General features: G+C 43.3%; 1 protein-coding gene across 1 annotated transcript in view; it reads left to right on the top strand.

The window, feature by feature from the left end:
• Window positions 1-17,588, top strand: part of LOC126413272 (myrosinase 1-like) — a 61,540-nt gene that overhangs the window by 36,034 nt on the left and 7,918 nt on the right. The window contains exons 8-10 of the mRNA XM_050083172.1: window positions 9,812-9,927; window positions 16,707-16,841; window positions 16,934-17,040. Of these exons, the coding sequence (XP_049939129.1) occupies window positions 9,812-9,927; window positions 16,707-16,841; window positions 16,934-17,040 (358 nt within the window). The remainder of the gene's footprint in view (window positions 1-9,811; window positions 9,928-16,706; window positions 16,842-16,933; window positions 17,041-17,588) is intronic.

Genomic DNA, 17,588 nt, shown 5'->3' with positions numbered 1-17,588 from the left:
TGAGACCAGGTGAGACGTTTCCATTGATCCATGGTCCATTCTCGACGATCTCGTGCTCGATTTCGTTCGGTCGTCATGGTAACACCGAGCGATCGTCTGCTGCGAACTGCTGTGTTAACAATGTGCGTCGAGCCGTGTGCTCCGAAACACTTGCACCTGTACCAGCAGCACTGCACGCCGTCGTTAAATCTGCCCCCTACTACGCCTGCCCTCCTATGCAGAGTGAGCGAGGCTTCGACTTTCATGTCCTGCGATCAGGAGTGGGCATCCAACACCTTTGTCTGCTCGCGGTTTCATAAACCCTTCAACACATGGATTCTCATGACAGTAACACGCCATCAGCCGACCAGGTTCGCCGTTTCCGGGATCCACGTTCCCAGATGCGGTATCATAATAATCGGTCCTAGGTCAAAGTTTGTTTTCCCCATTTGGGCCCCCTTGTCGTCGCTGGAAAGATAGCCCAGCGTCTTTTCGTCGCCTGTTGATTTTCCTTGGCGCGCTCGCAGCACCACGAGGAGGCATTCGGCCCCGCAATGGGGGTTGTTTGGGGGAGGAGACCAGCCAGCGAGGTCATCGGTCTAACCGGATTAAGGAAGGGAAGTCGGCCGTGCCCTTTGAAAGGAACCATTCCGGCATTTACCTGAAGCGATTTAGGAAATCACGGAAAACCTAAATCAGGATGGCCGGATGCGGGATTGAACCGTCGTCCTCCCGAATGCGAGTCCAGTGTGCTAACCACTGCGCCACCTCGCTCGGTGCCCCACAGCGGGCAGTGGCCGTTACACGCTGCACCCGTATCAGTCTTGGACTAGATATTCCACAAATTAACTATGTTCTTGTGTTAACCGCTAATATTTAACTCTTTCGTTGCTAGTTCCGATGCTGTAGCGCTATTCTCAATCATTCCTTTGTAAACGTAAGTAGAGCTTCAGGAATTGAGAATGCACTTTCGACCCAGAAATTAGTCCCTTTTTGTATATGTATTTTGTTATTATTGAACAATATGAGGCCACGTAATTCATCCTTTCACATGCCTTCATTAGGAACGTTATTTGAAGTAGAAGAAAATGGATTAGCGACCACATTCAAAGTACCATGTCAAATTTACCACAGACCTAAATCTCTTCTTCCCATAAGAAATGGAGAAATGAAACTGTTAAGATATACTTTATAGGAGATGAAAAACTGGAGGTAGATCGAAGATATGATTCTGTAGTGTGAGTAGAGTATGGTATAGTACTGAACCTTCAAAGAATGATTCACGAACACAACGAGCTCATCCGTTTTGGTGCACTGTTGGTGAATTGAAATGAAGGTTGCTCTCAAAACTCCTCGACGTTTCATTTAAATCCACACACTTGAGATAATCAAAATTTAAAAATAGAAGTAATGTCAGTGAACGTCAAGAAAAGAAATGAAATACTTACAGCATCCTATTTCGAGTTTGAAAAGTGGTGTTTATTCCATTTTCACATCCAAAAAGTTGAACTATTGTCCACGATTTTTGATTAAAAATGGTTCAAATGGCTCTGAGCACTATGAGACTTAACATCTATGGTCATCAGTCCCCTAGAACTTAGAACTACTTAAACCTAACTAACCTAAGGACAGCACACAACACCCAGTCATCACGAGGCAGAGAAAATCCCTGACCCCGCTGGAAATCGAACCCGGGAACCCGGGCGTGGGAAGCAAGAACGCTACCGCACGACCACGAGCTGCGGACGATTTTTGATTAAACCGTATTGAGCCTACACTACAGTTTTCCACTGCATTCGAATGAAATTTCAGGGGAAATTCAATGAAGATGGTATAAGTGCATAAATATACACTCCTGGAAATGGAAAAAAGAACACATTGACACCGGTGTGTCAGACCCACCATACTTGCTCCGGACACTGCGAGAGGGCTGTACAAGCAATGATCACACGCACGGCACAGCGGACACACCAGGAACCGCGGTGTTGGCCGTCGAATGGCGCTAGCTGCGCAGCATTCGTGCACCGCCGCCGTCAGTGTCAGCCAGTTTGCCGTGGCATACGGAGCTCCATCGCAGTCTTTAATACTAGTAGCATGCCGCGACAGCGTGGACGTGAACCGTATGTGCAGTTGACGGACTTTGAGCGAGGGCGTATAGTGGGCATGTGGGAGGCCGGGTGGACGTACCGCCGAATTGCTCAACACGTGGGGCGTGAGGTCTCCACAGTACATCGATTTTGTCGCCAGTGGTCGGCGGAAGGTGCACATGCCCGTCGACCTGGGACCGGACCGCAGCGACGCACGGATGCACGCCAAGATCGTAGGATCCTACGCAGTGCCGTAGGGGACCGCACCGCCACTTCCCAGCAAATTAGGGACACTGTTGCTCCTGGGGTATTGGCGAGGACCATTCGCAACCGTCTCCATGAAGCTGGGCTACGGTCCCGCACACCGTTAGGCCGTCTTCCGCTCACGCCCCAACATCGTGCAGCCCGCCTCCAGTGGTGTCGCGACATGCGTGAATGGAGGGACGAATGGAGACGTGTCGTCTTCAGCGATGAGAGTCGCTTCTGCCTTGGTGCCAATGATGGTCGTATGCGTGTTTGGCGCTGTGCAGGTGAGCGCCACAATCAGGACTGCATACGACCGAGGCACACAGGGCCAACACCCGGCATCATGGTGTGGGGAGCGATCTCCTACACTGGCCGTACACCACTGGTGATCGTCGAGGGGACACTGAATAGTGCACGGTACATCCAAACCGTCATCGAACCCATCGTTCTACCATTCCTAGACCGGCAAGGGAACTTGCTGTTCTAACAGGACAATGCACGTCCGCATGTATCCCGTGCCACCCAACGTGCTCTAGAAGGTGTAAGTCAACTACCCTGGCCAGCAAGATCTCCGGATCTGTCCCCCATTGAGCATGTTTGGGACTGGATGAAGCGTCGTCTCACGCGGTCTGCACGTCCAGCACGAACGCTGGTCCAACTGAGGCGCCAGGTGGAAATGGCATGGCAAGCCGTTCCACAGGACTACATCCAGCATCTCTACGATCGTCTCCATGGGAGAATAGCAGCCTGCATTGCTGCGAAAGGTGGATATACACTGTACTAGTGCCGACATTGTGCATGCTCTGTTGCCTGTGTCTATATGCCTGTGGTTCTGTCAGTGTGATCATGTGATGTATCTGACCCCAGGAATGTGTCAATAAAGTTTCCCCTTCCTGGGACAATGAATTCACGGTGTTCTTATTTCAATTTCCAGGAGTGTATATGTGAAATATGTATGTCTGTATGCTGCGAAGCCACGGGCAGAAAGCTTGTTTATTCAGGCTCCTTTATATGCCACTGGTGCCCAGTGACCATGTCAGGTTCCACCTTGACTGCTTGTCTGATATAGAAGAATGGTTTGAGAATGGGTCTAAGACCTGGAAACTAGCAGTAAAGAGAGAAAGATAAATCATCGTCATCATCATCATCATTTAAGACTGATTATGTCTTTCAGCGTTCAGTCTGGAGCATAGTCCCCCTTACAAAATTCCTCCATGATCCCCTATTCAGTGCTAACATTGGTGCGTCTTCTGATGTTAAGCCTATTACTTTAAAATCATTCTTAACCGAATCCAGGTACCTTCTCCTTGGTCTACCCCGACTCCTCCTACCCTCTAGTGCTGAACCCATGAGTCTCTTGGGTAACCTTGCTTCTCCCATGCGTGTAACATGACCCCACCATCTAAGCCTGTTCGCCCTGACTGCTACATCTATAGAGTTCATTCCCAGTTTTTCTTTGATTTCCTCATTGTGGACACCCTCCTGCCATTGTTCGCATCTACTAGTACCTGCAATCATCCTAGCTACTTTCATATCCGTAACCTCAATCTTATTGATAAGGTAACCTGAATTCACCCAGCTTTCGCTCCCATACAACAAAGTTGGTCGAAAGATCGAACGGTGCACAGATAACTTAGTCTTGGTACTGACTTCCTTCTTGCAGAAGAGAGTAGATCGTAGCTGAGCGCTCACTGCGTTAGCTTTGCTACACCTCGCTTCCAGTTCTTTCACTATTTTGCCATCCTGTGAGAATATGCATCCTAAGTACTTGATACCGTCCACCTGTTCTAACTTTGTTCCTCCTATTTGGCACTCAATCCGTTTATATCTCTTTCCCACTGACATTACTTTCGTTTTGGAGATGCTAATCTTCATACCATAGTCCTTACATTTCTGATCTAGCTCTGAAATATTACTTTGTAAACTTTCAATCAAATCTGCCATCACAACTAAGTCATCCGCATATGCGAGACTGCTTATTTTATGTTCACATATCTTAATCTCACCCAGCCAGTCTATTGTTTTCAACATATGATCCATAGGTTGCAGCCTTGTATTACCCCTGAAACTACTCTGAACCATGAACTCAATTTACCGTCAACTCTAACTGCTGCCTATCTATGTAAAGACCTTTAATTGCTTGCAAAAGTTTGCCTCCTATTCCATAATCTCGTAGAACAGACAATAACTTCCTCCTAGGAACCCGGTCATATGCCTTTTCTAGATCTATAAAGCATAGATACAATTCCCTGTTCCACTCGTAACACTTCTCCATTATTTGCCGTAAGCTAAGGATCTGGCCCTGACAACCTTTAAGAGGCCTAAACGCACACTGATTTTCATCCAGTTTGTCCTCAACTAATACTCGCACTTTCTATTCAACAATACCTGAGAAGATTTTTCCCATAACGCTGATTAAAGAGATACCTCTGTAGTTGTTACAATCTTTTATGTTTCCATGTTTAAAGATTGGTGTGATTACTGCTTTCGTCCAGTCTGATGGAACCTGTCTCGACTCCCACGCCATTTCAGTAATCCTGTGTAACCATTTAAGACCTTGACATTCCACTGTATTTGATGAGTTCCGACTTAATTTCATCCACCCCAGCCGCTTTATTGCACTGCAGTCTATTGACCATTTTCTCCAATTCCTCAAATGTGATCCTATTTCCATCATCATTCCTATCCCATTGTACATCGAAATCTGAAACATTACTGATCCTATTTTCACCTACATTGAGCAACTCTTCAAAATATTCCCTCCATCTGCCCAAGGCATCAACAGGATTCACCAGCAGTTTTCCTGACCTGTCCAAAATACTTGTCATTTCCTTCTTATTTCCCTTTCGAAGACTGCTAATTACACTCCAGAATGGTTTTCCAGTAGCTTGACCCAAAGTCTCCAACCTGTTTCCAAAGTCTTCCCAAGATTTCTTCTTGGATACTGCAGTTATCTGTTTGGCTTTGTTTCTTTCTTCAACATAACTTTCTCTGTCTACCTGAGTTCTAGTATGTAACCATTTTTGGTACACCTTCTTTGTCCTTCTAAAGGCTGCTTTGACTGTATCATTTCACCAAGCTGTTTGCTTCATCCTACCTTTATACACAACTATTCCAAGACATTCTTTAGCCATTTCTGGTACTGTGTCCCTGTACCTTGTCCATTCCTTTTCCAATGACTGTAATTGACGACATTCAACTAACTGGTACCTTTCTGAGATCACTGTTACGTACTTGTGCCTGATTTCCTTATCCTGAAGTTTCTCCACTCTTGTCCTCCTACATATGGACCTGACCTCCTGCACTTTCGGCCTCACAATACCAATTTCATTGCAGATTAAATAGTGATCATTGTCATCAAAGAATCCCCTGAATACACGTGTGTCCCTCACAGCCTTCCTGAATTCCTGATCTGTTATTATATAGTCAACGACAGATCTGGTTCCCCTGCCTTCCCAAGTATACCGGTGAATGTCCTTATATTTAAAAAAGGAGTTTGTGATTACTAAGCCCATGTTGTTGTTGTTGTGGTCTTCAGTCCTGAGACTGGTTTGATGCAGCTCTCCATGCTACTCTACCCTGTGCAACCTTCTTCATCTCCCAGTACCTACTGCAACCTACATCCTTCTGAATCTGCTTAGTGTATTCATCTCTTGGTCTCCCTCTACGATTTTTACCCTCCACGCTGCCCTCCAATGCTAAATTTGTGATCCCTTGATGCCTCAAAACATGTCCTACCAACCGATCCCTTCTTCTAGTCAAGTTGTGCCACAAACTTCTCATCTTCCCAATCCTATTCAATAACTCCTCATTAGTTACGTGATCTACCCACCTTATCTTCAGCATTCTTCTGTAGCACCACATTTCGAAAGATTCTATTCTCTTCTTGTCTAAACTGGTTATCGTCCACGTTTCACTTCCATACATGGCTACACTCCATACAAATACTTTCAGAAACGACTTCCTGACACTTAAATCTATACTCGATGTTAACAAATTTCTCTTCTTCAGAAACGCTTTCCTTGCCATTGCCAGTCTACTAAGCCCATACTGGCACAGAAATCCAAGAGTTGTTTCCCGTTCCTGTTGGCCTCCATATCCTCTCCAAATTTACCCATAACCTTTTCATATCCTTCTGTTCGATTTCAAATCCTGGAATTAAAATCACCCATGAGCAGAACACTGTCCTTGTCCCTTACTCTAACAACTACATCACTGAGTGCGTCATAAAAACTATCCATCTTATCTAGATCTGTCCCTTCACAATGCGAATGTACTGACACAATCCTAATTTTCTTGTTAGGCACTGTCAAATCTATCCACATCAGTCGTTCGTTTACATACCTTATTGCAACTACGCTGGGTTACTTTTCTTTCTTGATGTAAAGCCCTACACCCCAGTGTGCTATTCCTGCTTTGACTCCTGACAGGTAGACCATGTATTCTCCCACTTCCTCTTCTTTCTCACCCCTTACCGGAATGTCACTAACAGCTAAAACGTCCAGCCCCATCTTACTTGCAGCCTCTGCCAACTCTAAATTCTTCCCAGAGTAGCCCCCATTGATATTAATAGCTCCCCATCTCGTTACCATTCGTTTGCCGAGTCGTATCTTAGGGGTCCCTGGTTTGTCAATTAGAGGTGGGACTCCGTCACCTCCAAAGGTCCGAGGCAATTTGCTCTGATTGTTGCCAGCATCATATTTAATGTACCAGGGAAGCAGGTTGCTAGCCTTACTTGCCCCGGGTCCTGTTGAGTTTTACCCCTAACGGTTGAGGGACTAACCGGTGGATTTGGTAGTCTTTGCCGTCTGAGCACAAAGGTGACCACGACTCAGAATATGTCCGAGATGCCCAACCTTATTTCGAAGTAACTGGTATCCCGACTGTCAGGACCACTTACTTGGCCACTCATACGTTGGTTCATGAACTAGGACATGACAACAGGAACCCACACCGTGAACCACAGAAATAAAAATATAGGAAATAAATACAACAAACTCTAGCAATGGAACTGTTACTTCCAGAAACATGAAACTGCATTTGTGGTCACACATTTTGTAACTGAGAGTGTTGTGTCTTGGAACACCTTCCAGACTTCGTCTCTAGTTAATCTTGTAGTAGAAGTCAAATATACTTCCCTACTCCATTTTGAAATAATAGCATACAATTTATGTAAGCTGTAGCTTTTTTCTGAAATTGCAAACCTTACCTCCTGGAGTAAAGTTTCGTCTAAATGTGAATAACGGATTCAATGAACAACTTGATCGTATGCCGAAGTACAAATATTCTATTTAAATTTAAAAGCGTTGCAACCGAGAAAATCTTCCCAGTAGTATCTTACACTATTAATCGGTTACACACCAATTATCACTTACAGAATACAAATTGAGAAAAATTATTATCAAACACCGGCTTCAAGTTAAAAACATTTTGAAACGGAAGCTATTGGCAGCCAGCACAGAATTCCATTTTCAAGGCAGGAAAAATTGTTAAGACATTAGAAAGACTCATTTCATTTGCAAAAATGTTCTATGATAGCGCACCTTCTGTTTCGAGGTACAAGATGGTGCACGGTCGACGACATGCAATGTAACAGCCCACACGTTATGCAACTACTTTCAGAAATGCACAGAATTTTAATCGCCATGAAACTCTGTAGGTAAAGAATTAACAGTATCTTCCAAACAGCACTAATACATCATACAACACCTAAACTACCTATGCAAACGTTGCACGAAACATAACCTCACGTCTCACAACAACAGAAACAGTAGAGAGTGTCGGAAGCTTCTTCTGGCGGTTTCAAGTGCGCATTTTTTTAACTGCTTTAAAATCAATCAGTAGATTGGAACATGGACGAGGAAACATCACGAGTTACTAGGTACACTATCCTCCACGTACAACTGTTTCCCCCAACTTCGTTTTCAGTGCCGCCTAACTTTGTAATGCGATGTGAACGTAATTATTGTATTTTACAACATTAATAACTGACAAACTGCAAGCTTCATGACAGTGTGACCATTTTATATGTGTAACAGTTCAAAATCAGGATGTCCAAATCACTGCAAGTGTAATTAAATTATGGCATGCCACTCGTTCGTTTTCTTCAGCGTTTACTCAGACTATGGGAAGATGCACTAATGACGGATATTTGGGATTTCCTGCAACTGGAAATTGTTTTTGGATTACTTCTTTGGCCAGACGCCCTTCGTGGCGCCACAAAAGTCAGTCAACCTAAGAGAGGGACGATGTGTGTACCACTACTTTGGAAAATGTACTGATATTGTGAAGTATGCTTTCATATTACAGCCCTTTGGGTGTCGTGATTTGGAGGTGCAGTTAATCTTCAGAGAAGTGTGGAAAGCCGCCTGAAATCGACCGTTAGGTTTTTGGGTGTGAATTTTCATCAAGCGCGTGGAACACCCCTGTCCCACAAGTCAGCCTCCTGCGCATTAAGTTCGACAAGACTGTCAAATTACTCAGGTCCATTTCACAGAGTGCTGCGTGTAGCTGTATTGAGTTTTAATTCCACTGCGTTCATCAATGGAGCATAGGAGGAAAACATATACATGGCTCCGTAGGAGCTGTTGTTAATATCATTTTATCTTTACTATCATTAGGGAAGTTAAACGTTGGGTGTCGAAGATTCTATTGTTAAATTCTACCCATATTCAAACTGCCCAGTAACTATTCACGAGACACTTTCATACATATGAATACGTTCAGCGCAACGTGTAGGTCCAAACTGGCGTGGGTCCATGACGGCGGCACACCTTCACAGCATAACACCGGCCTCCTAACGCGGTCTCTGAGCGTATGGAGCTGCTAGCGTGTAACCCGGAGCGCGCGGTCAAAGTGATGTTTCAGCTTATTACCTGGCGAAATTTTGGCGTGAGAGGTATTTCCAAACGATAATTCGGAAGACGATAGAGTTGTGCACCTTCGCGGCAGCTGAATGGTTGCTGGTTCTGAGGATTCAAGGTATTTAGAGGATACTTCTAGCAAGCGTCGAACGGAATTACTTTTCAAAATGGTGGATTACGTTGGAGAATTTAGTGTAGGGTCTCTGTAAACAGCTCTTTACATTAATTTTAAGGTTTTGAGAAGCGATTTGTCTCATGTTGTTTTACACAAAATCAAGTCCAAAATGTGACTGTGATACACAGTTTTACGTATAATTTAAGACTTTTAACAATTTGTTTCGCCTACCAAATGAATGACGTGAGAGCACAGCCAGAAAAACAATCGCAAAATGAGGTGAAAAGTTTTGCGGTAATTTTATGAGGTAACAGCTGCGTTCCTCGTAGATTTGGTAAACTTTCAGCATAGTTTCAGGACATCTTAAAACTATTATCTTACCTCGTTTTAAGAGAGCTGAAAGTGCCGTTTCAAAAGTGCATACATGATTTGTAGAATTAAGTTAGTGATTTTATTATTTGTAGATATGTTTAAAAGTCCAGAAAATGTGTTCATTTAACAGAAATGAAACTCTGTTGCAGGTGCGTCTGACTTTCTAGGAGTGAATCACTATTTAACGAGCTATGTGAAACCAAGCGACTTTTGGAGTTCTCCGTCCAAACGGCACGACTCTGGTGTCGTCAGTGTCAATATTGGGGTAAGTAAGCTGTAGAAGTCCGGCACAGCGTTTCCAGCCGTGCTTTGGGCGGTTTGTAATTTTAAGCGGTGTTCGGTGTTGGATCAGTTGAAATATATTACTGAAATTTCGTCTTAACACCTATCGTCGATATGATATGACGTCACAGCTACGGAACAGTACAGACACTGAACAGACTACACATTATGACCACGTTCTCAATAGTGCGTGGGACCACCTTCGGAACACAAAACAACAGTGGTTCTGCGTCGCCTGCTTTCGACTGGTCCTTGGACGTCTACGTACAAATCACGGAAATATCGTGAAGTACGGTTTGTGGGCGCAAAGCTGGCGTTAGAAAACGTCGCAGGCGTTCTCCATTTCGATCAGACGAATTAGACGGCCAAGTTATCGCCGTGTGTTGACTACCGTGCTCCTCAAAGTACTGAAACACTATTCTGGCCTATTGATATGGACAGTTATCTTACTGGAAGATGCCGTCGCCGTTGGGGGAAGACATCAAACGTGAAGGGATGCAGATTGTCCGCAGTAATGCTCACGTAGTTTGCAGCGGTGACAGTGGCTTCGCTTACTACGACAGGTCGATTTGAAGCCCTGGTGGGTGCCCTCCGTATCTTTCTTCTTCTTCTTCGCGGATGGATCACTTAGGACCACGCGTAATCAACATTTGTTGCCTTCCTTTTCGCCTAGTATTCCTTCATAAACAACGAATGGGCTAGCTTTCGTTGCATAGACCACGTATGTCAGTTAGTTTTTCTCTCTTCTTCCTCAAAACCCCGTGTGTATGTGATTTTTCTGATTTCATTTCTATCTTGTAGATTTGGAGACCCTAATTCTCTCAGGTCTTTTTCCGTCTGTTTGTACCAGTTCGGTCTTGTAGTTCTGTTCTTTAAAAATGTATGGATTTTGTGCGTTAACCTATTTGAGTCCATTCTTTCTAAATGCCCCATGAATTGGATTCTTCTCATGCGCATTGTGTATGTTATTTTGGAGATATTTTTATATATTTCTGCATTGGGTTTTGGATAATGCACACGATCTTTAGTTCTTGGTCCTAGGATTTTCCTGATTATTTTACGTTCTTTCACTTCTAATTCCTCTTTTAGTGTTCTGTGTTGAAGGTTTGGTGTCTCAGATGCGTAGTGAGCTTCGGGTCTAATTACTGTTGTGTAGTGTCGTATTTTGCAGTTCCACGAGAGACTCTTTTTGTTGTAAATGTTTTTTGTTAACTGAAACGCCGTCTCCATTTTCTGGACTCTTGATCTGACAGATTTCTTTTCATTACAATTTTCTGCAATCCATTCACCTAAATATTTAAATTCTTTTACTCGAGAGATGTAGTTATTACCAATCTTGAGATCAGAAGGCGCATCTTTGATGTCAGTCATAAATTTTGTTTTTTCAAATGAAATTTATAGTCCTATTTTTGCTGCCTGCTCTTGTAATAATTGTAGCTGTTTCTGTGCATCGGTAATGTCTTGTGCGATCAGTGCCACGTCATCTGCAAATGCTAAACAGTCTAATTCTATGCCCTTACGTCTTGGTCCCAGTCTGTGTGCTAGTGCACCTGCTTTTCTCCATTCTCTAACAACTTTTTCAAGAGCTCAATTGAAGAGCACTGGGGACAGTACATTCCCTTGTCGTACTCCTGTGTCTATTTCAAATTCTGTGCTCAATTCTCCCATAAATTTTACTTTGGATTTGGTCTCCGTGAGTGTTTCTTTTATGATGTTTGTTGTCTTTTGATCTAGTCCAAATTCTATTAATACTTCAAAAAGGGATTCTCGGGCTGTACTGTCAAATGCTTTTTTAAAGTTGACAAACGTGATAACACAACTTTTGTTTGAGGTACTATGCAAATATTTCATTGTGTTTTCCAAGTTAAGGATTTGTTCTACGCATGATCGACCTTTTCTGAATCCACCTTGGTATTCGCCTAGTTTTGAATCCAGCTGAGGTTCTGCTCGGTTTAGTCGGGCTTTAGACAGAATTTTGTATGTTATTGACAGTAAAGAGATTCCACGATAGTTGTAGGGGTCTGTTTTACTTCCTTTTTTCTACAGAGGATGTATGATTGCTGTCTTCCAATCTGTGGGGATTTTTTCAGTTTTCCAGATTTCGTGAGTAATTTCTTTGAGTTTTGCAATAAGATTTTCTCCTGCATTTTTCCATAATTCTGCGATCATAATACACACATCAAGAAAAGTTTTGCATGACCCTGGTTCCCAGAACTCCTGAAGATAGTCGTTGACTGTGAATGTTGTATCGCAGACACAGTCCCTTTGACCAGAGATGTCACTAAACCCGCACAAAGATATAAACAACCTTGAAGGAGCAGCGCCTATTGAACGGAGGGGTCCGATAGCCGGTCAGTTCCAGTCATTCCACCAGGAAGGAGGTACACGGCTCGTGTTGTCTGTAGTTCAAACATGCCTAGACAGTAAGTAAATACTGTGATTCGATCGCGTCCGCATTGTTACTTTGTGCGAGGAAGAGCTCTCAACAAGGGAAGTGTTCAGGCATCTCGGAGAGATCCAAAGCATTGTTGTTCGGACATGGAGGAGATACAGAGAGACGGGAACTGTCGTTGGCATGCCTCGTGGAAGGCATCGTAATGGCAGTACGATACGTGAATGCCATCCTCCGACCGATAGTGCAACCATATCAGCAGCATATTGGCGAGGCATTCGTCTTCATGGACGACAATTCGCGCCCCCATCGTGCACATCTTGTGAATGACTCCCTTCAGGATAACAACATCGCTCGACTAGAGTGGCCAGCACGTTCCCAGACATGAACCCTATCAAACAAGCCTGGGATGCATTGAAAAGGACTGTTTATGGAAGACTTGAACCACCAACCACTCTGAGGGATATACACCGAACGGCGGTTGAGGGGTGGGACAATCTGGACCAACAGTACATTGACGAACTTGTGGATAGTATGCCACGACGAATAGAGGCATGCATCAATGCAAGAGGACGTGCTACTGGGTATTAGAGGTACCGGTGTATACAGCAATCTGGAACACCACCTCTGAAGGTCTCGCTGTATGGTGGTACAACATGCAATGTGTGGTTTTCATGAGCAACAAAAATGGCGGAAATGATGTTTATGTTGATCTCTGTTCCAATTTTCTATACAGGTTTCGGAAGTCTCGGAACCGAGGTGACGCAAAACTTTTTTTGATGTGTGTACTACCGAAAGCGGCCTACGTTAGAATAGCCGTTCTCCTGCATGACAGTGAATCCAAATACGAGAATCAATATGGAGTCCATGGGTCATCATTTCCATCGATCCACGCTTCACTCCCGACGATACCGTGAACAAAATTTCAGAAAAATGGCTGTTCAAAAAGAAGTAATTAAAGCGCTCCAATCAAATAACATTACGCCAGAGGAAAATATGAAAATCAGCGGATGAAGTTCACAGTTTCTATCTGTTTTATTGAAAGAAAGTAACCTATCAGACCGGTAAGATTTTACAGAAACGTAACATCAGATGTCAGGTCAAGCCATCAGATTGGTAAAGGATAAACGTTCTTCCCTGTGGGTATGCGGGGCTTGCAAAATTACTTGTAAGTGTGGTGGGTCAGCATTGGAACTAAAAAGAGAAGTGTAAATACGCCTTTGAAGTAAAACAAATTTTTTTGTCTACTAGGGAAAGGAGAAAAATCAGCTGTAGCAGAACACGCTCCTCAGGCTGGAAACCATGATGGTAAATTTTCCGAGACAAAATTTTATCTACATTGACGAACTATAATCGACAGTTATACGGGGTGTTCATAAACTCCCGTTACAAACTTCTAGGACTTGTAGAAGGGAGTGAGTACGTAATACGAGGGTCACTCCAAAAGAAATGCACACTATTTTTTTTAATCCATCTTTTATTCTACATGTTTGAAAGTTTTACAGCGTGTAGATACATCCTTTAGGAACAACATTTTCATTTCTCCACATAATTTCCATCCCTCTCAACTGCCTTACGCCATCTTGGAACCAGCGCCTGTATACCCGCACGGTAAAATGCTGGACCAACTTGTTGGAGCCACTGTTTGGCAGCATGCACAAGGGTGTCATCATCTTCAAACCTTGTTCCATGAAGAGAGTCTTTCAGTTTCCCAAAGAGATGATAGTCACATGGAGCCAGGTCAGGACTATAAGGCGGGTGTTTCAGTTTTGTCCATCCGAGTTTTGTGATCGCTTCCATGGTTTTTTGACTGACATGTGGCCGTGCATTGTCGTGCAACAGCAAAACATCCTGATTTTGCCGATGTGGTCGAACATGACTCAGTCGAGCTTGAAGTTTCTACAGTGTCATCACATATGCATCAGAATTTATGGTGGTTCCACTTGGCATGATGTCCACAAGCAAGAGTCCTTCGGAATCGAAAAACATCACAGCCATAATTTTTCCAGTAGAAAGTGCGGTTTTGAATTTTTTTTCTTGGATGAATTTGAATGATGTCACTCCATTGATTGCTCCTTCGTCTCTGGTGAAAAATGATGGAGCTATGTTTCATCACCTGTCACAATTCTTCCAAGAAATTCATCTCCACCATTCTCGCACTGTTCCAAAAGTTCACTGCATACCGTTTTTGTTGTTTCTTTGTGAGCCACTGTCAACATCCTGGGAACCCACCTGACACAAACCTTTTTTAACACCAATAATTTCAGTATTCTGCAAACACTTCCTTACCCTATCCCAACGTAGCGTGACAATTCGTTCACTATGATGCGTCTGTCAGCAGTCACCAATTCGTTAACTCTGTGCTCATTGTCTGGAGTGTGTGCAGTACGAGGCCTGCCGCTGCGAGGACAATCCTCAATATTGCCGTGCCCGCTTTCATGACGTAACCTGCTTGCCCACTGACTACCTGTACTGCGATCGACAGCAGCATCTCCATACACCTTTTTCCACCTCTTGTGTATGTTTCCCACTGCCTCGTTTTCACAGCACAGGAATTCTATGACTGCACGTTGCTTCTGACGAACGTCAAGTGTAGCAGCCATCTGGAAGACATGCTGCGACGGTGCCACTCACGGGAACAGGTTGAACTAAGTTTGAAAACAAGCGGGAAGGATGTATCTACACACTGTAAAACTTTCACACATGCGGAATGAAAACGGTATTTTTACAAAAGTAGTGTGCATTTCTTTTGGAGTGATCCTCGTATTTAGAATAGGAACCCATGTCGGACACGTTATCCAACTACGCTACGGAGCGTCAAATTTATAAGCACCGACGCCTGTAAACGTATGTATATAAAGGATGATTCCGTGATGATGTTAAGACTTATAAGGATGATGTAGACGGATGAATGTATCAATTTGAGTTATGTATCCCTGTAACGAAAACGAATGAGTCGACAACTATAAGCGAAAACCGTACTGATACCTCTGACAGTGGAATATATGTACCGGTGTTGTTAGTAATACTGCAGGGTAGGCAACTTCCAAAGGTGGTAGTATGGACCAAAACAAGCGAAAATGTCCGGTAAACAAGGGCTCTAAGATGCACAGCTGAGAAGCCATGAGCACTTGTTCATCTTCGCTAGAGCGTAACACACATCTCCTCTATAGAACAAATGCTTATAGCTTTCAACGAATGCATTTCAGAGCCCACGTTTACTGCACATTTTCTCTTGTTTTGGTCCATACTGCCACCTCTGAAAGTTGCCTATCCTACAGTCTTAGCAACAACAACACCGGTACATATATTCCACTGTCAGAGGTACCAGTACGGTTTTCGCTTATAGTTGTCGACTCATTCGTTTTCGCTATAGGGACTCATAACTGAAAGTGATACATTTATCCTCCTCCCTTATACTACAAAGTTTGTAACATCATCACGGGATTACCCCTTGTACACATACATACATTTCAGGTGCCGGCGCGCAAAACACAGACGCTCTGTAGCGTCGCTGGATGACGTTTCCGGTCAATGGTTCCTATCAAAAATACTATGTACTCACTTCCTTCCAAAAGTTCTAGAAGTTTGTAAGGGGAATTTCCGCACACCCTGTATACAGAAGCCCTCGAAATACGGGGCATAATGGATATAAGTGCAGATATTTTTATATGTGGTGCCTTAATATGTATACACATTGCACCCATGATTTGACGCTTGCCATATCACAAACGAAATGAATAGTGATCACTTTTAGCGTGAGCTACAATCTCGGAGAAATGCTCTGTCCTCTGATGTGTGTCTCTTCTTGGAATGTAGTTTTTGTATAGTCTTCGTCTGAAATCGTGGAGATATTTATGAACAATGGTGTAAATCCTACCCTCTCCCCTCCGCCAACCCCGCCCTCAAACCCGTTGGAAAACGAAACGGTGGGAAATATTCTTTTCATATTGTTACTTCTAACTAAGACATTAATTAAAATAACGATACATTAATGTTTTTGAAATAAAATTTGTAATCCATCATGCCTGGATGATGGATGCCTGATAGTTGTGACGATGATGGATGCCTGATAGTTGTGACATTATAAAATGAAGTGGAAAAACAGTGATGGGGATGTGTCTGATTTAGCCGTGCTTGGGCATATTATCTGGTTGATTACTTTTAACGTTCCTCTGTGGATACCTGTTTCATTAAAAGGACGTATGGTGTCACGGGAATGAGGAAGAGAAATTCCACACTGCGCATTCTGGATGTTTTCTACATTCGAATAACTGGTTTGCAGACACGGTTCCTTGTGATATCCAATTCTTGAAAAGCACTTTTCAGATAAATTATGTTAAATGTGCCTTCATTTTCTCGTGTTCCAGTACTATCCTTCGGGATTCCGCGACTTACTGAACTGGCTCGTTAAAGAATACCCTGGTTATCCAATCTTTGTGACAGAAAACGGGTGGTCAAATACTGGTGGTCTTAATGACACCGACAGAATCGAGTACTTTACGGTGAGTTACGATAATTAACTTTGGAAACAGCAAACATTAGTAGTTTACCTCCTTAAAATGAACTCCTTAATGGTTTTAAATATTCATTACAGTCGTATCTGACGGCTCTTCTACAAGCTATCCACGTTGACGGTGTTCCTGTGATTGGCTACACCTGCTGGAGTCTGATGGACGACCTCGAGTGGATCGACGGATTTACGTAAGTCCTTGTGCACGTTCAAGTTTCTTTTCGTTTCCTCTTGATCAAGGCTGAAAAATCGATAAAGCCATTAACTGATCATGGAAATGTGTTCTGAAGTTTTAAGTACTGATGACACGAACATACAAATTATTAAAACCGTCGCCGAAATTATTATGCCATTTCTTAAATAGAACTTCAGTTTCGTTTTCGTTAGCCATAACACTTCGTACTGACTGGAAACAAAACCTAATTCAACGTAAGCAGAATAATAATAACTGGAAATTATTATCCTAATTATTAGAAGTTTTAGATCACATTGCTCATGAACGTTAACAGGAATATCTGAAGATTTGTCGCATCCATGATAAATTCTTGAAAAATTTTTTTCAGAAAAGTTATGTTAAATGTGCTTTCATTTTCTCGTGTTCCACTACTATCCTTCGGTATTCCGCGACTTACTGAACTGGTTCGCTTCTAGATAGCTATTAGGATAGCAGATAAATTTATCAAAGTGACTCATGAGCTCAGACACCCCACAGATTGACGCGAAAGAACAATTTCTCTCC

Source organism: Schistocerca serialis, chromosome 7 (assembly GCF_023864345.2).
Source record: "Schistocerca serialis cubense isolate TAMUIC-IGC-003099 chromosome 7, iqSchSeri2.2, whole genome shotgun sequence".
NCBI classification, from domain to species: domain Eukaryota; kingdom Metazoa; phylum Arthropoda; class Insecta; order Orthoptera; family Acrididae; genus Schistocerca; species Schistocerca serialis.
The sequence above is the reverse complement of the archived record's forward strand: the minus strand, read 5'-3'. Positions and strand labels throughout refer to the sequence as shown.